The sequence below is a fragment of the Camelus dromedarius genome, chromosome 7 (assembly GCF_036321535.1).
Source record: "Camelus dromedarius isolate mCamDro1 chromosome 7, mCamDro1.pat, whole genome shotgun sequence".
NCBI classification, from domain to species: domain Eukaryota; kingdom Metazoa; phylum Chordata; class Mammalia; order Artiodactyla; family Camelidae; genus Camelus; species Camelus dromedarius.
In genome coordinates, this window is record NC_087442.1 from 40240282 (window position 1) to 40263073 (window position 22792).

General features: G+C 50.8%; 1 protein-coding gene across 4 annotated transcripts in view; it reads right to left on the reverse strand.

Moving 5' to 3' along the window:
* ADCYAP1R1 (ADCYAP receptor type I) overlaps positions 1–22792 on the reverse strand; it is a 56242-nt gene that overhangs the window by 10525 nt on the left and 22925 nt on the right. For 2 of the 4 annotated variants that reach the window (XM_031455137.2, XM_010988051.3), the window contains exons 4-14: positions 20454–20561; positions 17821–17841; positions 16713–16754; positions 14137–14246; positions 13430–13527; positions 12830–12962; positions 11817–11970; positions 11357–11417; positions 10714–10783; positions 7076–7167; positions 434–517 (exon numbers count right to left, since the gene is read on the reverse strand). In XM_031455137.2, coding sequence (XP_031310997.1) covers positions 434–517; positions 7076–7167; positions 10714–10783; positions 11357–11417; positions 11817–11970; positions 12830–12962; positions 13430–13527; positions 14137–14246; positions 16713–16754; positions 17821–17841; positions 20454–20561 — 973 coding nt within the window. The remainder of the gene's footprint in view (positions 1–433; positions 518–7075; positions 7168–10713; positions 10784–11356; positions 11418–11816; positions 11971–12829; positions 12963–13429; positions 13528–14136; positions 14247–16712; positions 16755–17820; positions 17842–20453; positions 20562–22792) is intronic. The other 2 variants (XM_031455138.2, XM_031455139.2) reach the window with 2 other exon arrangements.

The following is a 22792-nucleotide window of genomic DNA, read 5'->3' on the forward strand; positions in this document are numbered from 1 at the left end:
GAAGGCGAGAGAGGTGCACAGGGTGAGGGTCCTGCCCCGGCAGGGGGACAGTCTAAATGAACTCAAGCTCCAGGCCCTTAGCGGTAGCAAAGACTGGAGCCCACAGAAGTGGGCGGGGGCGGGTTGGGGAGGACGACGCTTTGTGGCAGCAGCCCCAGAGGCTTCAAAGCTGCTTTCTCCTCAGCTCCAGCCAAGCGCCAACTGCTCCCGCAACGGCCACAGCCCCATCCCCACAACTTCCCCTCCCGCCCCGGGCCATGAGCTTGCAGAGAACTCACAAGACACACAGATGTCCACATGCAACAGCCGGGGAAGGGCTGGGGGCTGGAGGCCCAGGCTCGCTCTCCGCTCTCCTGCAGCCTGGGCGGCGGTGGCAGCATGCGTCCCCCTCCCGTCCAGGTCACCCGGCCACAGCCACGCCACGCACACTTACAGAGTAATGGTGGACAGTTCTGACATCTTGCAAGAGTGCTGCTGAGCCCGCTGTGGCTGGCAGTAGCATTTCTGCACGCAGCTGCTGGGTGTGACAAGATCGGCACTTCTGTCAGCCGGGGGCATTGGGCAATGAAGAAACTGAGATGGCATGAGAGCAACGTGGCTCATGAGGAGGGCAGAGAGGCCGAGGGTGTGGAGGCAGGGCCAGGGGGTGAGGTAGAGGAGGAGGAGGAGGAAGCCGAGGGCCGAGACACAGTCAGCTCCGGACACAGAAATACACGCCCCTTACATGTACACGTGTGTGCACAGGCACACATGCACATGAGCACTCACACTGGGAGACCGACAGGTAGGGGGGGTTCAGAGGGAACACAGGTGTTCAGAAGATGAGGCCTGGCTGGTTCCCATGCAGGACCAGGAGCTGTCTCCAGGGTCAGCTCCAGGGTTAGAGCATGGCCTTGCCAGAGCTCGCTCAGTGAGATGGGCAGCTGGAAACTCATTTCATGGACCTCACACTGGCCCAGACCGGGCAGGCCAAACCCAGAATCAGGCCAGTTCTGGGTTTGCTTGAGAAAACCAGCTTGAGTGTCCACTGGTCCTCCCCCTCTACACCTCTCCCTCTTCCGCCTGGACCTTCCCCTGTCTGAGCCCCCAGGCACGTCCGTGTGGGCCTAAGGGGGAGCAGAGATAGGGTGGAAGGAGCAGGTTGTTAATTAGTCTGACCTGTGCTATCCAATGTGACGGACACCACGCATCTGCCACGTGAATTAAAATTAAATGAAAAATCCTCCTCCTTGGTCGCCCAAGCTACACTGCAAGGACTCAACATCCACAGACAGTTAGTGGGTCCCACGCTGGATGGCACAGATCTGGGGCACAGCCATCACTGCCAGGAGGTCTACTGCACAGCACTGGCTCGACTTCTAGATAAAAGTTCAACGGGCAGGGGCTGAAGGCTGAGAGGGCACCTTTTGAACCCTGCCCCACTGCCTGAAGGAAACATGGCATCTTAAGGAGCCGTCCACAGGTGGGCCTAGGAAGCCCGTCCAGCTCTGCCTCCCACCGCGTGAGGCACAGAGTGCCTGCCTCCTCAGAGAGGTCTCAGGCTGAATTTCCATCTCTTCTAGCCTCCCCCGGCCCTGCCTGTGTTTGGGCTGGCTCAACCCATTTTTTTTCCTTCTCTGACAAACACATAGGAGATGCATTAAGAGCTACGTCGTCTTGTCAAACTGCAAACGAGTCGCCCATTTCACACGCCCTCCTCAGGCACAGTGTAGTGCTGAGCTCCTGGCACCTGCCGGTGAACTGAGAGATCTGATGCCCATGAGAACAGATACACATGAAGAGGCCAGACCTTTGGGATTCATGGATCGTAATTTGTGATTCCAACTCTTTCAGAGTAAGCCTGAAGGTCATTTTGCTTAGGCAAACATTTGAATCACACACTTCAAAGATGGGGCAAGTCGAGGTCCACCCAGTATCCTTGCCTCAGCCAGGTCTGTGGCTCTCACTTAATAAACAGCATCTTTCAATTCACACCAGACTGTGAGATAAGCACTAACGGCCAGTTTTACAGAAAAGGGATGCGAGATATGTTATGATGCTCTGCTCCCCAGAGTGGGGTCCCCAGACCAGTAGCATCAGCACCACTTAGAAATGGAGACTCTCAGATACCACCCCAGACCTGCTAGCTCAGAATCTGCACTTTAACAAAATCCCTGGGTGATCCACATGCAAATCAAGTTTCCAGAAGCATTGTGGTGAGGAAGTCATGTATTTGAGAAGTTTCTTCATGTGCCTCAATGAACGTCAAACGTCTGTTTTAATATACATACAGAGAAACAGATGGACACATGTAAGTATGTTTTTCTCAATCATTAAAAGAGCTTAATCTGGTATTCAGGCACGAAAGCCATCCTAGTCTTCAAATTTATTCTCTGCCTCGCCCAGACCGAAACCTTGAATGCTGAATGCTCTCCCCTACAGCCAGTGGCCTGATCCCTCAACCTTGGCCTGGGTGACGCACAGAAGCCAGGGTCCAGGTGCCTGAGAGCCCAAACCTCAGATGTCACCTCTTACACATCAAGCTTAAACCCTCATCCTGAATTCTAAAGCTTCAACTGTTGTCCTCTGAGGCCTCTCCTCCTTGAGCCCCCAAATTGTCCCTGCTTTTCCTGGGCTCTAGATACAGTAAATATAGACTCCTCCAATTTCTTCAAAGTATACTGAAGGCCATTTAGTGGCAAGTTAGCTGGGAAATCAGACCCTGGTAAAGATGTGTGCCTCTGAGGGGGACAGGGAGGGCAGATTAACAGGGGGACGTGATGCCTGGGATGGCTCTCAGGAGAAGGATCTGGGGACAAAGTTAAGGGCCCTTCTTCCCAAACACTCCCCTTCCCCCAAGCTTCCAACGCCTGTTCAAAAGGATCCAATGAAAAGAAATAAAAAGGAAAGAGGGTGTCAGAAAAGCCAGAGACGAGCATGAAAATAAAGAGACATTGGGATCTTTTGAAAAGTCACTTATAACTAGTGAAAAAGAAAAGAAACTCAATCAAGAGAAAGAGATAAACTGAGGCTGGCTGATCATCTCAGTCCTGACTGGACCCAAGGCAGGGTAAGAGACTCAAACAAGGGAACTGGAGGAGGCCAGCTGGAGAGCACCATCAGCTGGAATCTGAAGGCTGGGGGCCCCCACAGCACATGCTGGGCTCACGCCCACATTTGGAGTCAGGGAGCCCAGGCTCCCAGGCCTGGTTCTGTCAAGGCTTTGCTGTGCTTCTATAGGAAGGTCGGGCTGCCATCTATAACCCCAAGAAAAGGCAGGCTAGCCTTGACCCCAGAGTGGGGCTGAGCCCTCACCAGTTGCGCCAAACCAAGTCAAGCCTGAGTACATGCTGAGCCCTGACCCAGGTGCACACTCTGTGCCCGGCACTGCCCAGGTCCTGAGCCTGGCCACTCACTCCACCATCAGGTGAGACAGTGTATGTGGCTCAGGGCCCCTGCCCCCTGCAGGAGCCCTAGCCCCTGGCAGGTCCTTCTGACGCTGGGTTGGAGCACCGTCTCAGTCTACAAAGGAGGACAAACCCTTATCATCTGAGCAGCTGGAACCAACCTACAGGAAACGGAGTGAATGCTGGTCTGAGGGCACAGGCAGGGGGTCCTCTCAGGCTTTCTTGGGGACTCCCAGGCTGAAAACAGAGGGGAAAACCAGATAGCTATTGTAGGCACATCTGAAGAGGTTTCTCAGCTCAACACATAACTAGTGGCCCAAGGGGACTCAGTATAGCCCTGAAATCTCTTGTCTCCCACCATGTCCTGCTCTTTATAATGCCCCCCATAGCATCCCCTCCCCCACAGCAGACACCTCCCAGCTCACAGCACTCTAGGGTGAGACAGTTTTATGCAAGACTGGAACCCACTGGGGTCTCTTCTTCCAGGAAGCCTCGTTTATGTACCTGTTTAACACCATCTTCTTGCCTGTAAATTGCTGGAGGACAGGAATGATGGTGCGGTCAAGCTTGGAGTCAAGGGCCTGCTGGCTATGGCTTCCCTCTTTCCCACTGGATTCATCTCACTTCACTGGTTAACTAGCTCTCTCAGCTATAAAATGGGGATTACATTTAATCCAGATTTGCTGGGGATCTGTGAGCATTACACGTGCATGGACTGAATGGCAAGTGTTTTTAAATGCTCTGCAGTTCTCAGCAGCTTTGTCTCTTTGATTATCCCTCACTTTCACCAGTGGGGTCTCCTTGACCCTGGAAATACTCAAATGTGTTGCTGAACTTAATGGGATCAAGCTGATCCCTTGTCCTGTGTCAGCCCGCCCACCTGGCTGGCAGACCATATGCATCTCAGGTTTAAACTTTGGGGCTTGAGATGAGCACAGGTTTAGCTTTCTCTTAAAAAAAAAAAAAAAAACAAACCTGCTGAGATTCCAAGGGGATTTTTTTTTAATTTATTGTAGTATAGTCGGTTTACAATATTGTGTCAGTTTCTGGTGTACAGCATAATGTTTCAGTCAAGGGGATATTTTTTACAAAATAAAAGCAAACCAACTACAGGCACACCTCTGAGATATTGTGGGTTCAGTTCCAGACCACAGCAATAAAGAGGATATTGCAGTAAAGCGAGTCACATAAATGTCATGGTTTCCCAGCACATGTAAAGTTATGTTTTCACTATCCTTGTAGTCTGTTAAGTGTGCAATAGTATTATGTCTTAAAAAACCTGTGTGTATACCTTAACTAAAAAATACTTTATCGCTAAAAGAAGCATTAATCATCTGAGCCTTCAGTAAGTCACACTAGAAACAAAGATCACTGATCACAGATCACCACAACAAATATGATAATAATAAAGAAGTTTGAAATAATGTAAGAATTACCAAAATGCTACACAAAGACATGAAGTGAGCAAATGCTCTTGGAAAAATGGGGCCGACAGACTTGCTCAACACAGGGTTGCCACACATCTTTAATTTGTAATAAAAGCAATATCTACAAAGCACAGTAAAGGGAAGAGGAATAAAATGAGGTGTGTCTGTAGCTGGTTCTTTAAACGTTTATACTTAAATGTATAGACCAGGTGCCGGTTACAGATGGTTCTTACCTATGTGTTAGGAAGGCCTAACTGGACTTTTTCTACCTTGAAAACTCTGCCCCACACTCCCTCCCTCCAGACCCTGGGGTTCGCGCTGTCTGGGGCGGGACGTCTGAGCTGGGAAAGTGTGTTCTGGGGTCAGTAAGTAGAGTGTCCCTGTTCAGGCTGCAGCTGAGCCCCTGTGACATGTCCCTGCACAGGCAGAGTGAGGGGAAGCCAGGAGAGGCCCCAGAGGAGAGGCTCCAGGGGCCTCAGAATGAAAAACAGATCCTAACAAAAAGCAAGCTGGAGGGCGGGGGGTGGGGGCGTAAGTGTGTGGAACTAAGGCTGCTCAGAGCTTGAAGGCGAGACAAGGCTGACTTCTCCACCTGTGGGCTTCAGAGGCCCGAGATAACTGTTAGTGTGGGAGCCAAGCCATCCCTGAGCAGACGAAACGGACCCCACACGAGGACGGGTTTCTGACACTGGACAGGAAGGTGAGGGGTGCAGCGGGGCCCTGTTTTGTGGCTCCTGGAGACGAAGGCAGGAATAATCTCTCCGGGGCAGTGAGTTAATTGCAGACAGCCGGCCCCACTGGCTCCTCAGTGCAGGACCTCACAGACTACATAATAGATGAACGATTTTCCACTACAGAATATACACATATAAGCAAAGGTTGGCAAAAATTTGCAAAAATATGACAAAAATAAGACAGTAAGTGGATTGCCAAAAGAAGGAGGGGAGGGGGCAGTCAATGTAGTCACCCTACACCCGGGGAAAACAGGTCTGACCCAGCCAGGCCCTGTGCCAGCCCGCTCCCAGGGGGGAGGGCTTCCATGAGAAGAGATACCCAGGCTGAACCGAGGGACCAAAGACAAGTTCTGCTTCCCTGGGGAAGCCTCAGGGAGCCTGAGGGAAGGATCTGGGACTGGTCTCTGAGCAGTTCCTGCCTCTCCCTCTCTCCCTGAGAATGGCTGGGTTGGGGCGCCCCCTTCTGGACTCTCTCTGCTGCCCCACTTGTCCACTGGGAGCCATCAAGGTTCTGAGCCCCAGGTTGGGATCTCAGCCCCCACAGATGCCATGAGATACAAGAGTTCCTTCTAACCTCTTCTTAAACTTAGGAAGCAGCACATATGGCTTCTACCCAGAGACTATCCTCAGATTCCCCGTGCCTACCTGGCCCCTCCAGGAAACCACTGGGGACCAGACTTCCTCCCCAGCATCGGAAGTGAGCCCACACCCCACACACCCGGCTGGTCATGCTCCTGATCACGAGGCGAGAAGGGCGAGATGGAAGACGCTTGGTCTGATTCAGAATGGGTGGAGGGCGGGGAGACAGGGGGACAGAGTAAGCAGGGATAAGCCGTTAGGGACATGGCTGTAGGAACACTGGTAGGAAAGAAACCAAATGGCCGTGGAAGTGGAGAAACCCTGCGCTCAAGGGTGCGAGGTTGCCCATGGACCCCATCAACCCCAAACATAACAGATGCATCTCTCCTCAGGGAGGATAGAGTTGGAGGAAGAAGACCAGACCAAGAAGCAGAACTACCCCGAGGGAAGGTGGAGAAGAGAAAGAATCTCTCTTCCAGTACCCAGACCAGGGACACTGTCCGCCTGACTCTCCAGCGGGAGTTCAGGAACTCGCACACACTGGGCTGGGGTGGGGACATCAGGCAACGCTGTATCCAGCGGTGTATGTGAGCTACCCACAGAACCAAGATCCCCAAAGGAAATCCCACTTCTAAACAACCAAGACTCTAACTACCTTAAGGAATCTGGCATTTTCCATCTTGATTTTCCTAGTGAGACACATGATCTAGCTCTTCCTCTCTCTCTTTCTCCTTTCATGTAATCACTATGCAGATTAGGGGCTCCCGGGCTGGCTGAAGGATAGCAGGGCAACTACATTTTAAAGGTACTTTAATCCGAAAGAAGTCTTGCCAATGCCCAATGCTGGGGTACCCCGTCAGCAAAGCCTAGCCCTTCTCCTCCTGCGACCAGAGTGCAGGGCCCACACAGCTGGTGGAAGTGACCATGACATTCACACAATGATACTTACAAGTAGATGCTGGACTCATTGCCTCCCATGTCTGGAGACTGAAGTTTCTGCACGAGGATGACAATGATGCCGATGAAGAGCACAAAGTTAACCTGAAAAGCAAAGGAAAAACAGATGGAAATGATTCTGAGCAAGGACTCTCCACACCCCTGACTCTACATTGGCTGTTATTCCCCCCAACAGAGCCTTCCCCACATCCAGTCAAGATCTCATCTAGACTTATTATCCAACATGGTAGCGTGAGAACACTCGGGTATCTCCCCAGCTTCCCACAATATCACTGGAATGACAGAAAAGAGAGATGAAAAAGAACTCCATAAGAGCACTGAGAAATAGCAAAATAGATTATCATGAGCAAGCCAGAAAAGTGAGCAATTTCTGGAAAAGAACAAACAGGATCAGGGTGATGGAAAAACCACAATGCCAAACAGCTAGAGAAGAGGCTGTTGCAGTGGTGAGAGTTGTCCTTTGGAGAAACTCCAAGTTCAGAGTCATTGAATATGGAGAATCAGAATGGATGACTGTAAGCATTATTAATTAAAGGACTGCCTGGGAACAGCAGTAGCATCTACCTTCAGACAAAGGTCAGGGACGGAAGCTCTCTAAACAAAGTGGGAAGCTGTGTGTATGGTGACAAAGGAGAAGGGGGAGGAGCAAATACACAGAAACGAGTCACACGAGGGGACTACATGGCAACGTCTTCCGGATGCAGCGAAGCAGCGCTCAAAAAGAAAGAAGGTAGAGCCTAACACGAACTTATTAAAAAAAAATTAATACTGAAAATGAAAGAATTAAGCACCCAAATCAAAATCTAGGGAAAGAGTACCACTAATTTAACTTACATAAGAAGGGAATTAAAGATTAAAAATTCATTAAAGAAATACGAAAGTAAGTAGACATGATCAATAACAATAAAATTTTTTGTTTTGTTTTGACAGATCAAGTAGAATGATAAAGCATCCTCCTGGAGGACAGTCTTGCTTTCTCCTACACACCCAGTGTCTAATCAGTACCTGGTATTTAGCACAGTATATACTGTTAACTGTGTATATTAGTCAGTCCAAAAGGAGAAAATGCAAAATTTAACAAATTTAGGGATGAGAAAGTGGATGACATAAGAGATGCATAGAATATTTTAAATCACATGGAAAAAAACATAAGAAAATGGGAAAATACAAATTAACAAAACTAAATCAAGAAGATGTAGAAGATCAGAATAGAGTAGAGACCTCAAGAGAAATTTAGAAAGTAATCAAAGATGCGTGCATGAGTAGGTACCAGTCCCAATAATATTACAGGCCAGTTTCACAGTATCTTTAAAGGAAGATGTAATTTACATACTACTTCATTATTTAAAAGCAAATAGAAAGAAAACCTCCCAAATTACCTATAAGGCTAATGAAACACTGCTACAAAACCCAAACAAGGACAGAAAGCACGTGCTTGTGCAAACACACACACACGAGCACAGGTACATACCTAAAACCAGAGAACTTACAATGAACAGTGCAAAAACTACATACAGAATATTAACAAACAGAATATAGCAGTGCATTAAAGGAACAGACCATGGCCATAAAGGTTTAATCCAGGAATGCAAAAAAAGTCTACTAGTATTTTTTATTTAACAGATTTAAACAAGGATCTACCTCTACCCACCTCCATAAGATTGGTGAATAGTTCAGTAATCGAAACATCAACAAAGACATGAGAAATGAGCCCTTTTGTACTCTGCATGCAGAGGGCAATTTGATATCTGTGAAAATGTTAAAAAATACACACCCTTTGTCTTAGAAATTCCACTCCTGGAGATTTACTCTTAAGATATATTCACGTATAATCAAAGACATGCACATACCTATCCATTGCAGCATTGCTCATCATAAAGGTGAACTGTAATGTTATAAATGCCCATCACTAAGGGAATGATCACTTCAATTAATGTCTCCAAAACACATCTGATAAAATTCGACACCAATTCCTGATTTTTAAAAAGTACATACTGAAACAAGCCAGGAATAGAAACTTTCCTAATTCAGTGAAGGATAAGGGCCCAAAACTACAATAAACATCATTCTCAATAAAACTAAGAAATGAACAATATAAATATTGGAAATGAAGAATATAATGTATTTTCATATACAGATTATGTAATTTTCTGTCAGAACCAACTGAAAAGAGGTAAGAATCAATAAAAGAGCTTTGAAAGGTAACCGAGAAAAGAAAAAAAAAAAACAAAACAAACTAATAGCTTCCCGAAACACCAGCACAAATACACCCACTAGAAAATACAACGAAAGAATAGTTCCTAGCCACAATGCGAGCATAAACTGAGAGACACCATAAAGGTAAACTTAGCGAGACAACTTAAAAAAAAACTGTACTCTGTGAGAAGAACTGAATAAATGGAGAATTATGCCATGTTCTTGGAAGCGAAGGCTTAGTATTTTAAGAAATCACTTCTCCAAATTGGTTTATAAATTCACAAGAGTTCCTATAAAAATCTCAACCAGGCTTTTTTTGCAACTAGACAAATTTGCAACTTGACAAATTTGAAAAACCATCTGAAAAAGTCATGTGCAAGCAAATTTTGAAGGAAGTAAAATAAAGGGATATTAGCACACCGGATATCAAAACACGCTACCAGGTTACAGTAAGTAGCACAATGGAGTGTTCGCTGCAGGAATAGCCAAACAGATTAGAATTGTGGAGTAGGAAGTCCGGAACTAAACGCAAGTAGAGTGCATTGAATGTTGATGATAAAGTGACATTTCTACACAATGGGAAAATAATGGCCTATTCAATAAAAAGAATTGAGAGGGTGGAATGTCTATCCATTGGAAAAACTAGTTAAGATTAGATATTTCAGATCAGCCAGAGAAATAAAATTTCAGCTGGGTTAAAAACACATATGTAATAATCCAATCTATAAAATCATTATGAAACAAGTAAGAATATTTTTATATCTTAAGGTTAGGAAAGGCCTCCATAAACAAAGAATAAGGCTCAGAATTCACGATGAGAAAGTCTGACAGTTTAACTGTATAAAATTTAGGTAGTCTTTGGAAACACACTTACAACATGTATTACAGATGAAGCACTACTCTCTATCAAACAGTAAGAAAGATAACAACTGGGCCAGAAAAATGTGCAAAGAAATAAACAGGTAATAACCAGAATAAAAACAGATTGTCAATAAATGTTAGAGAACAATTGCTCCGCTGCACTAGAAATTTGGAGAAATGCACATTAAAATGATAAGCTGCCATTATCCCTCACAAAGCTGTGCAAAAATTCAAATGATTGACATCACAAGTGCAGACAATGATATGGGATACCCTTTTTGACCCAGCAATTCCAATTCTAGGGATTAAGTCTACAGAAATAGTCACATGTGCTCAAAACTATGCACAGAATGGTTCTTAGTAGCATCTTTCACAAAGAGGAAAAATGGGATAAGATAAATGTCCAACACTAGCCAAGGGCAAAATAACCTGTGCATCCATGTTGTAGAATATAATGCAGCCACGAAAAAGGAGGAGGCTGGTTAGTATGGTGATTTCTTTATTTCTCCTCCTCCCCTGCCTTTCAGCTCAGGCCCCTGTCCATTCCCTGCTCCTTGTCCCAAGGACACTCACCATTATGGAGCCAACCACAGGGCCTTTGATCACCCACCACAGAGCCGTGTTGTCATTCATATCCCAGCAGCTGTAGGACAGAGAGAAAGAAGAGAGATTTTGCTTGGGGCCCGGGACCCCTGCAGGACCGGGTCCCTGGCTCCATGGGTGGTGCTTCTTCCCCTGCCACACTGAGGGGCTGGCTGGAAGGAGATCTCTCGGGCAGGCTGCACACCCAAGCCCAGCCCTGGTTCGAGTGCCTTGGTCCTCCCCGCTGCTCCCCTGTCAAGACAGGGATTGGAGCCCAAGAGTCAGGGTCACCACTAGGCTCCTAGGCAAGGACCACGTCCCCCTTCAGACTTAGAGCTCTTGGGGACACGACCTCACCCTTGACACTTCTCCCCTCCCTTAAAGGAAAACAGACATTCAGAGCCGGGCCCAGAAGAAAAGCAGGGCTCTGAAAGCTTGCACATTCTCTGGCTGGGTCCCGGCTGAGATGTGGCTGGGTGGGCCCACCTGTAGTGGGCCTAGGGCTAGAGGTGCAGCCAGGCCTGGCAATGGATGCTTTGTCTGGGACAGTTCACAGGAGGTCAAGGCAGACACTGAGAACCACCCGTAAGAGCCTACTCGGGGCTCTGGCCCCGGCTCTCGGGCACGTACTCACCCTGTGTCATCGAAGTAGAGCCTCAACACAGCCCACACAGACACACACACGGTTGGGGTTCCTGGAGGCAAACAAAGGAGCCCCATGATAATAGGAAAACCAGTGTCCCCCTCAGATTTGAGGCTTCTGAGGGCCACTGTCCCTCCTCAGATATGGGGTTCCGACCCATGGGACATGTCTCCCTCTCAGACCTGGAGCCCTGGGGACCCTAACTGTCCCTCACTCAGGCCTCCTGGGGGGGTCCATGTCTCCCCTAGACCCTGGGCTACTTCGCTTCTCAGAAGGACTCCTGCGCATGTCGCCTCCCTCAGGCGGTGGGCTTTCTACAAGAAGAACAAGAAAGGGTCCAAGAACCAGGAGTGTGCTGTCAGCCCCGGGGCAGGGCGGTGCCTCCCTCACCTGACCCACCTCTCCCTGATGGGGACCAAGGACATACCTGGCCGTGAGGCCTGAGACCTACCCCAGCCAATGATGATGTACCAGTAGAAGTATCTCCTCTCCGGGAAGAAGGTCTCCACCAGCAGGGTGAAGAGGTACAGGCCCTCGATGAACAGCCAGAAGTAATTGGACACGACGCAGTAGTGGAAGAAAACCATCACAGCCTTGCATTCCACCTGCAGGGAGAGCGGGGAGGGGGAGGGAGGCGTGAGCCCCCACCAAACCCTGAAAATCCAGCCCCACAGGACCGGTGAAAATCCTGAGGGCTCTTCAGCCCTGGCGTGCTCGGGCTTAAACACCCCGTGGTTCTGAAAGACTCAACATTCTTGGAATCAGAGTTCAAAAGTTGTGGCATCCTGTGAGTGTGAGTGGAAGTTGCCCATGGAGGCAGCTCTGCACATGTCAGAAAAGGACAAGGTGGGAGGTGAGCACAGAAACCCCTCTTCTCTCCAGGCTCATGCTCCCCAACTTTCCTGCCCCTTCCCTGGCCCCCACAGGAGAGGTGAATAAGAAGGACCCTGCAGGAGGTTGCTTGGTAAAACAAAGGTCTTGATTTCAGATACCACACAGGTGAAGGGGATACCTCTGGGTCCCCTTGAAATCTCATAGAGACCCCCCTCCAAGTGTGCCCTCTCAGGTCAGGGCCCTGTGCTCTGTCTGGGCTGTTCTTTCCATCAAAGCCTATCTTTTCTGCTTACCTCCAAAGGTATGAGACCTGGGGAGGTGGTCTGGAGAGAAGCCCAGCCAGTCAGCTCCTTGGCACCATCTTCAGCCCTCTCTCCGAGCCCAGTTTCCTCCTCAGTCTAGTAGGACTTGACATTTCCACCCGAACCCCCTCAACTGCTCTGCCAAGGACATGCACAGGCTGGGGGACAGGAAGTGACGTGGCACTGAGGGTCTCCCTGGCTACTAGTAACCTCGTGGTCATTCCTGCACTTCCATGTTCACTGAGGACAGAGCGTTAACCTGCAGGAAAACACTGGGACAGTGGGGCGTCGCAGGGAGGGCCCGCCCCGGCAGGGCCCGCGCACTCACGGTGGAGATGAAGCAGTGGTTGCTGTCCTGCTCGGCATAGAGGATCCAGTCCTTGATGAAGACGGAGATGGCCCTCAGCATGAACGACACGAAAAGGTTCATGTGGATGAAGTTGCGGGTGCAGTGCAGCTTCCTACACCAGCGGGCCGGGGGAGCAGAGGCCTTGACGTAAGGAGCCCCATGGCCTTCCACCCTCCACCCCAGGGACCGCTCTGGGCCGACTCCACAGCTTCATCTCAGTGGGGTCCTCCACCTAGATCACAGCTTCTTCCCACCTCTCTAAACCCTCACTCTCTTCCAGGGCCCTGCCACCTGGCCCCACTATTCCACGAGGAGGCCAGACTCCTCCCTCCTGTGACCTCTCTTCACCTAGACCAGGAAGGTAAAGTGAGGAACGGAGGTCTCCTGCCTAGGGTCTGCCTTTCTGTGTGCCTTCTCTGGGGCCAGATTTCTCATCTTTTATCCCAGGGCTGGGGGAAATGCTTTCCCAAGGGTCCTCCAGGGCTGACATCTGGGGAGGGAGTGGGGATGGGAGGGACGGAGCAAAGGCTCTGAGCTGGGGTGGGCCACACTCGCTCGATCGCTGCTGGGGGGTCTCACCGGAAACGACACAGGATGACCATGGCAGTAGTGAGGGTGACAAGGGACGTGCTGTAGCCAACCGTGTACAAGGCCTTCACCGACAGGTAGTAATAATCCTGGAGCAGAGCACAGGACATGCAGGGCTCCACGTGGGGCTGGCCCCCCGTCCACACCTCTGGGCCTGCTGTCCAGCTCCTCTTTCCTCTCTTTTCTTGCTGATCATCTCCTCCACTGTCCATCAGCACCTCCACTGACCCCCCAACCCCCTACCCACAATTCCCTACTGAGCTGCTTCCTCCCCTCTGCAGCGTCTACACTGTGCAGAAGCCCAGTAAGTGCTTGGTGAGTGCAGGACCACGGACCAGTCAGTAAGGGCACCAGCCTCAGCCTGAGGGTGGGTCCAGGAGGCCCCCTGCAGGGCCCGGCATTAACCCTTCAATTGCTGGGCCACAGAAAAGCTGAGTGTCTTGGAAGAAAGAGTAGCCAGGGAGGTAGGGGACACATGGTGGGGGATGGAGGAGCTCAGGCAGCAAACTAGTTGTTCCTCAGTCCAGAATGAGTGCACGAAAGTCTGGCATGGATATATACCAGACACTCTTGAATGCTGCCTCTGGACCCGAGCTTCCTGTAGTTCTATCAGGAGTCAAGGCCCCTGGTGGAAACACCCTTCCACCCGCCTCCTCAGCCTCACCCTCTCTGCCTCTTGGTTGGGGGCAGACACTCACCTGGTCCCCAGTCTCAGATTCGTATTCATCAAACCCACAGGCATCAAAATAGTGAGGGAATGGCTCTGACCATCCATCCTCCGTGCAATTCCGGCTCACCACTCTCATGTCTGTTGCAGAACAAAAACTCAGTGAGGCACAGAAATGATTTCAGAGGGCGCTGAAATTCTTTTTTTGGAGGGGAGGGGGGTAATTAGGTTTATTTATTTATTTTTAGTTTTTTTTTTTTAATGTTGGTACCGGGGATTGAACCCAGGACCTCGTGCACACTAAGCACACACTCTAATACTGAGTTATACTCTCCCCTTAAAGGGGCCCCGAAATTCTCATTAGAAAACTACGTCTTAAGTGGAAATTCCTGTTAATCCACGTGCCCATCTGAGAAGCATGGCACCAGAAGGTTTATGAGATCCTCTACTGTCTGAGGGAGGAGAGTGATTGCTCAGCCTTTACACAAAGGATGTAGGGGATGGGGGGGGGGCAAGGTGCAAAAGATCTCTTAACAAGAGGTGAGGGGACTGAGCCGGGCTCAATCCAGCCTCCTTCCCAGAAAGAACTGAGCCCCTCCCCTCAGCCCTGGGTCAGCTCTTGTCAAACTTCAGTGAGCAGCAGAATAACCTGGGATCACAAATGCAGATTCCAGACCCCAAGACTCTTGCCCAGGAATTATCTTAGATGGTAGAAGGGCAGGAGTTCGTCACATCCTCAGAAAGTCAGTTCTGAGTGATGCTTGGAGCTCTGGGCCTTCCAGCAGCTGCAATATCCCGCACCAAAGGGACACACAGCTTGCTTAATTAACAAGGACCAGACTGCCATTAACCTAGCACCAGATCTTATTAAGATATACATTTCAGTTTAAAAAAAAAAACAAACCCTTTTGCTTTCCCAGGTTTAGAGATCTGTTTCCTATCACTAATGTCAATTACTTTCCTTTTGCTTGACTTTAAAGGCCATTTTGTAGGATACCAGAGGGGACAGGATTCATCTTCTGGCTGTAGAGTGGAGTCCAGTCTGGTTTTCACCCCACTTGGGGCCTTTTAGCCTTTCATGATTGCTCACTTCATCCTCCCCACTCCTGACTGTCTAAGGGTAAACCACGGGTGTCTAGGGGAGGGGAGAAGGCAGCAGCCCCCTCTGCCTCCATCCCAGCCCCAGAATGTGGCCCCAGACTGACACTTCTTCCCAGACAGGATGGTGTGTTAGGACACACAAGGATGGCTACTTTCACAGGATTCAGGGGCCAAGAAATTGTATACAAGAGACACCTGCAGAAAAGGGGCTCCAGCACCCATGTGACCAAGGCCACCTCTGGGGAGATCAGGAAGAAGGCAAGGGCAGAGGCCAAGATAGGAGACCCCTCCACTTTTCCAACCTCATGTCTCTGCTGATTGAGTTGGAAGATCTAAAGGCAGTTCTTTTTAGCCAAGAGTCAGAAAAGCACTTCCTGGGACTCTGAGAAGCAGCAGAGGGTGGGTGACCCTGCCATAAAGAGAGCCTTGCCCAGAGTGGGGAGAATGGCGGCTGTCACTTCTCGGATTCTGAGTCCTATGACACAGGACAAGGAGGACGTCTGGCAGGCCCAGGGAGAGAAGGGGTTACTTCTGTCCCTCAGTTTGATGCCAAACAATTCCTTCTTCCAGCAAATCTGTTTCGGGCTGCTACTGGCAACCTCCTTCCAAGTCCCTCTGAACATTTCTTTCAGAAAGTCTGCACGTCCTAGGGGATCAGAGCCTTGGCCAAGCCTCTTCCCCTCCCTGGGTCTCCTCTCTGCTTTGCCCATATCAGGATGGTGGGAAGAGGAAAGGAAAATTGCTTTAAAAAACACTTTTTTTTAAGTATCCTAGAGAAACAAGCCATTTCCTTTCTTTTATTTTCCTTTTTTTCTCTTTTCCTTTTTACAATACACTGTGGGCTCAGAGAAGTATAAACCTGTTTGTTCAGAACTAGTCCATGAATCTGCCACTCGATTGTTCTGTAGAAATTTCCAGAAGATGGAGTACTCTCCAGATTGTCAAAACCCCTCAGTGGCTGCACCTACTTCACTAGGCTGTTTTGCCCCAGCAACTTTGTAGGAGCACAGAATCTTAAGGCAGTGGTTCTCAAAGTGGGTGCCCGCCCCAGACCAGCCTAGCAACATCACCTGGGAGACTGAATAGGAACGCTCATGCTTGGGTCCCAAACCAGGCCGACTAAATCAGAGACTCTGAGGGTGGGGTCCAGAATTCTGTTTTTAAAAGCCCACTAGGTGACTGTGGTCACAATTAAAGTTTGAGAACCACTATTCTACATGTGGGAACGCAAAGCTATCAGGGGCCATTTAATCTAGGAGTCCTTCGCTGAGCTCTGTGCTCCCCTGAAATTGGATGCGCACTGTTCTGTATGAGCACTTGAGTGCAAGTTTCCATGGAGAAAATCTACAACTTTATCAGAGAAGGAAAGCAATCTGCCAAAGATCACACAGCCACAGAGAGGCATAGCCCAGCCTAGCATAACGTGTAAGTCCCCAAGCTCACACATTAGTAGATAACCTCCCTCCAGCCAGTCCACAGTCAACCCCAGCTCATCCCCTTCCTTACCTGAGAGATCCAAGGAGTTACTGTCAGCGAAACCAAATTCTCCTGCAAAACGGATGTGGGCATGAGTCAGAACACCTAACCATCAGCTTGCCAGGGCCACACACTGTTGGCTTTGCACCCTGGAAAGCCAAAGCTGCCCCTGGTCTGGAGGACGGGGGTTGGGGGAAGGTGGAGTCTCAGCTAAGACGCAGCATCTCACTCAGTAGCTGTACACACCTAGCTGACACACTGCACCATCCAGTACCAAACTCACTGGCTTTGTATTCTGTGATGATAATGTTGGCCCATGACTCAGTTCTCCCTGCTGGACCACAGGAAGTGGAAATGAAACACAGAGGATGGGAGGACCTCTGGAGTGGGAGAGGAATGGAAAAGGGTAACTAGGCCTTTCCAAGAAAATGGCCAAGAATAGCAATATGGGTCCTGGGCTTGGATTTCTTCCTTGGTGCTCAACCCTTGATCTCAGCCCCCAAAACACTCTCATTAAAGGAAACCTAGGACTCCAAAGACTTCTTCCTCAGACATTTTTTTCCTCTTTCTATACTGACTCTTTATTCCTATTTCCACCCTTTTCTTAGGTTGAATCCTCTGCTAGCAGTGAACTCCCATTTCCCCTCTGCTTCTCAAAATCCTGTTTCCAAGGTCCAGCCACCTCCTCCAGGAAGCCTCCTCTGATCTCTTCATTATTCTGCCTGCATGCTACCTGGTTAGGTCTCTTCTACTCTTGAGCTTGCCAAACATTCCAACTCGAAGGCCACTGGAGATGTCAGTATCCACGTGGGCTCATGCACACAGTCAGGCCTGCATGTGTACACATGCACGTGCCTATGCACGCAGGTGGGCTTCTTTCCTAACCCCTCCCATTGGCAGGTCTCATCCTCCCAAACAAGCCCATGAGCATCCTGAGGCCAAGGGCTGTGTCTTCCCTCTTCCTGTGTCCCCCATCTCCAGATGGCCAAGAGGGAAGGGGGAGAGGGAGAGAAGAACCTGGTCCCTAATGAGCCTCTCATCCCACCCCCACCCATTCCCAGCAGTCAGAGCTGGGCTCCTGCTGGATGGACAGATGGACAGATGATCAGCAGTCTGTCCTCTCCAAGGTTCCTCTTACCGATGGTTTCTGGCTCCCAGACTGAAACAGAAAGAGAGAACACAGAGGTGAGCAAGGAGGCTAAAGTCAGATTTTTTCTCTCTGGGTCCTGCCAACGATTCCTCCTCCCTCCCATTCCCAGACTCTGGAGAGAGGCTCTGCGGGGGGCCCAGAGGCACAGGACCCCAAGCTGGGGATGGGCCAGACACCGGAGACTTCTACTATTCCCCAAACAGAACACAGTTCAAGAGAAATATCAGAGGCATTTGTAAGGAGAAAGATCGGAGCTCCTATATCCCCAATAGCCTGCAAAGCAGCAACTATTACAATGAGCACGAGATTCAGCCCTGGGAACTAAGAAGTAAGATGACAATTGCCATCCTCAACTTTCTAAGTATTTAAGGCAAGTCTCACTAATCCAGCTTTGTGAATGGAGATGCTAAAACGCCCTGCCTTAATGAACCATTAAGAAGCAGGTGTAAATAACACATTCATTGTGCAATTGCCAGAGGGTGGGATAGAGTCTGCAGGAAACTTTATCTTAAGGAAATCTTATTTTACTGTTGATTCATTTTGCCTTTTTCATGTGGTTGAAAAGAAGTAGTCTTGCCATGGTACCTGACCCAGAGTAGATCTAGTTCCATAAACTTTAAATAAATGACTGAGCGAAAGGAGTACGTGAATAAAGGAAGTGATTAAGTTGGTTTCTATAGGAATGAATTAGAAATTGGGCTGAATCACCGGGCTCCCACGGCCCACCATTCACACTGTGTCTCTCACTTCGGCACTTCCCATCCTGCCCTGGGTCACACCTAGTCCCCACGTTGTCCAGATGGGAGAGTTTGCCACCCTCCTGCTGGGCTGGCAGGAGATCTGGAGGTGGGAGGAGAAGTGGGGGGAGGCATGGTGGGGTGTATCCCAGGGAAACCCTGCTTCCTCTGGTCTTGGGAGGGGAGCCAGAGACAGATGCCTGGTACCCCAGCAGACTGCCACTCCCTGCCACCTCCTGCAAGAACCTTCCCCTCCAGGCAGAGTCCAGGTTGTTGCACTTCCAGGTGTGAAAGAATTTGCCTCTGCCTCTGGCAGACAGGCGAGGGGACTGAGGCAGGCAGGATTCTGTAGCGGAGTGGAGCTTGGAAACTCTGCTTCTCGAAGGACACTGGCTAAAGCCTTAGGCAGGTGAAGGAGGAAGCTAAGGCCCAGGTATCGAGGAATCTGTGCATGGCCACACACTTGCCTCAGACCTCCTAATCCCCTCAGGAGCCCCAGCCCTCTGTCCTTCTCAAACCAAGGCCCCAACCAGGGCTCAGCGGTCCCCATGTGGGTGGTTCTCAGTACATCACCTGCTTGGAGCCCAGCCCCACCCTCTCTCCCCAGGCAGCCTAATTCAGTGCCCTCACCTAGCCACCTTGTTTCCCATGACACCCACAGGGGTGAGCTGGAGGGCCAGAGTCTGCCTCCAGGCCCCGCCCAGTGTCAGTGTGGACTAGCTGGATACCAACCTTCTTTGGGAGTCCACGAGGTCTCCACAGAAGGCAGGGACAGGACTGGAGAGCCCACCAGACTCATAAAAAGGAGAGATCCACCAGAACCCTTTCCCCTTAGGCCCCGCACCACGAAGAGGCGGTCATTCAGACCTTGTGCTTGTGGGCAGAGCACCGCCCTCTCTCTCCTGCCCCAACTTCTGTATCCTGAGTCACAAAGCTTAGCTGCTGCCCGCTCAAGGACTCCCAAGTAGGTGTGGAGCCCCTGAATATCTCCAGGACACTTCAATAGGCATGATCCAAACTTCCCTCTTCACGACCCACACCCACACAGCCCTCCCGTGCAGGCACGGTGCCCTCACACACTCATCCAAGCTAGCACCCGCAAGTCACTGACCACCCCACTCCCACGTGTGCCGTGTCCTCTCCGAGGGCAGCCCACGGGCCCCTGCGGAGACCCCCAGCTCCTCCTCACAGCTGTATAAGGGCAGCGAGGACCAAGAACACACCTTGTTTAACAACCATGAGTGTGTGCTGAGCCGCTGTGAGGGTCTAGGGCCCTGTGCCCACACCTCCGTGGGACATGGCGAGTGTCTTGTGTTTTGTGGCCGGCCACTTGAGGGCATTTTGTTGTGTGTCTGTGTGTCTCTCATGGCCTCTGAGCATCTCTGTGTGCGTGATAATGATAACAACATCAGCTAACATGCACCGCTGACCACTAAGGCATGCCCAGTTCCATCTTCTGCTTGGAGCTGCATCTTCCATCTTTTTTCAAATGACCCAACTTTTTATTTCACTGGCCAGCCAGCTCAACCCAGTCACCATGCCACATTCCCATCTGACAGACTACAGACAGGGAATGGGGGTACAGAGGGGTGAAGGCCCTGCTCAGGGTCCCCAGCTGGGTAAGTGAGGGAGTCCACATCCGAGAGCCCAGCCTGGCCCCACACATGATAATGCATATCCACGTGGACTCGCCATGTCTGAGGGGGTTTCTATGTCCCTGTGTGCACAAGGCTCTGTGATTTTATCTCCCCACCAGCACATGAGCTCTGGAATGGGAAATATCTGTCTGCAGAGCACCCCATGTCTCCCAGGAAGGCCTGGGGTCCAAGTGTGGGGAGCAGACTGGACTGAGCATGGCCTGAAGAGCCCCCAGAGGGAACCCACCTTGGTCTGGGTTGAAGATTCGGAAGAGTTCTGGGCAAGTGACGAGGACCATCTCACCCACGTGGGCAGGCTTCCAACAGGTAATGTTGTCCCACATCCCAGGGCAGCCTGTGGGGAAAGGAGCCATGGTGAGAAGGTGTCCAGTCCCCTACATACACACACAAACCACACACACACACACACACACATCACCCTGCACCAGCTCTCCCACATCCCCAGGCTCCATCACTGTGGGGTCCAGCTCCAGACTGACCTCCTTGATGGCCCCCCTCCCTTGGGGGAGGGGCAGGAACCGGCTGGCCCAAGGATGCTGCTCCACGAAGGTGGCGTGGGGCTGGGACCCAAAGGAGGAGCACAAATTGGCCAGATGGGGAGGAGGGGGGAGTCAGCTAAGTAGAGGTCTACACGGCCAAGTCCCAGAACTATGAAAGGAGCGTGAAGAGACAGGAGGCAGGGACCACCCCAGAGGCCACTGTGGTGGGGGGGCACAGCCCAGATCCGGCGAGTGCCAAGGGATGGAGAGGGGCAATGACGCACTGACAGGTATCTGAGAATCATTAAGGCTGGTGAGTCGCTGGACGTGAGCTGGGAGGAAGAGACAAAGCCAAGCTTGACGACCAGATTTTCAGATTTAGGGGGCTCAGTGGACCCTCTGACTCCTCTGCCCGCTCTCCTTCCAGCCCTGCCAGCCTCTCTGTGGAGTTCTGTGTGCTCCCCATCACCACCTCCTCACCTCCCCTTCACGCTTCACCCCTTGTCTGACTCCGTCCTTCCTCTCCGCTGAAATGCCGTTCACCTCACCACCAGCCACCTCTTTGCCTGTACGGCCTGGGCCCCGCCCGGCCCCCAACCCTGACTGAACGCAGGCGCTCACATCTGCCCTGTCCTCAGCCCCTTGCTCACTCACCTTACACGAGATCACTGAGCTCGTGGCCTTAAGGACAGAATTATACAGACCGCTCCCAACCCCGACTCCTGCACATCCGGAGGGCTGTCTCCCGTGGCCAGTGGCCTGCTGGATATGTCTTACTTGAAAGGCCCAAGACAATCCACAGGCAGCACGTCCAAGACGCAACCCAGCATCTCCTCTGAAATCTGATTTCCTGTCTCAGCCCCAGCTGGCACCCTGATGTCACCCTTGCTCTGCCTCCTTCTTCATGCTTCATAGCCAACTGGTCACCAAGTCCTCCTGGTTTGACCTCCAAATATTTGTGGAATCCATGCCCTACTCTCTCCATCCAAGGGCCAACCACCTTTCACTGGGAGTATGATGTCAGCCTCCCCAGTGGTCTCCTCACTCGACCCCACACAGCTGACCGTGATCTTTTCCAAAGGAAGACCTGGCCGGGACATATAGCCCCCACCACCAGTGAACACCTTCCAGTGGTCCCATCACCTCAGTACCTTAACAAAGTCCCCAAAGCCAGGCCCTTGCTTTTCCCTCAGGCACATGGGTGTGGGTGAGGCCGTGGGATGAGAGTTCACCCAGGGAAAGGACAGGACGTGAGAGGAGCACGGAGGAGGGAGCCCCACATTTTCCAGGTGGACAGAGGAAGTGCACGGAGTGGTGAGATCATGACAGACGAGCAGGGCAGGGAAGGGAGGCGGCAGGCAGGGTAGCATGTCTGACAGCAGAGGACAAGGCTTCAGGAACGGGACCACATCCTGCTAAGTGGTCTATAAATAAGGGCTTTGGAGAAGGCTTCTCTGTCAGGTAAGGGACCGCCAGCGCGCATCCCACCCCACAAGGCTGCTGGGGGATTCATGAGATCATACATTTAAAGCTCTCAAAAAAACGGCGGCTCCCTCAATGCATGTTCGCCATTGTTATTACCATTAATTTCCTTACTTCAATTAGGTGTCCATGGGAATCATTCCTCTGAAAGAGGCCCAGGCAGAGAGATGAAACAGAGCCCCACCAGGTGAGAAGACAGGCCAGTGGAGGGCCACTGACAGACACAGATGAAGTCAGGGCACGTGCTGGGCAAGGGTGGGGGCCTCAGGAGCTCACAGCCTCTCTGTTGGTGTCCATGACTGACTTTGGGGTCCTGTTTGGACCAGAAGGCACCCAAAGCTGCCAAGTGCAGAAAACCCTATCTCTCAGAATTCAGACCTGCTATTTTCGAGTTCACACCCTGTTACATTAGCCTGTGGTGTCTGCTCCCAGAATGACTGACTTTGAGAGCCAGGGGCACCGTAGAAAGCTCTGAGGACAACAAACCAAGACCACAAGGACACTGGGGACCACAAGAAGGGAGATGGGTCCCAGGCCAGTCACCGATGATTCCTGTCCACCCACCACAGCAAGACTCCATGATAACATGTCCTTGAAAGAGACC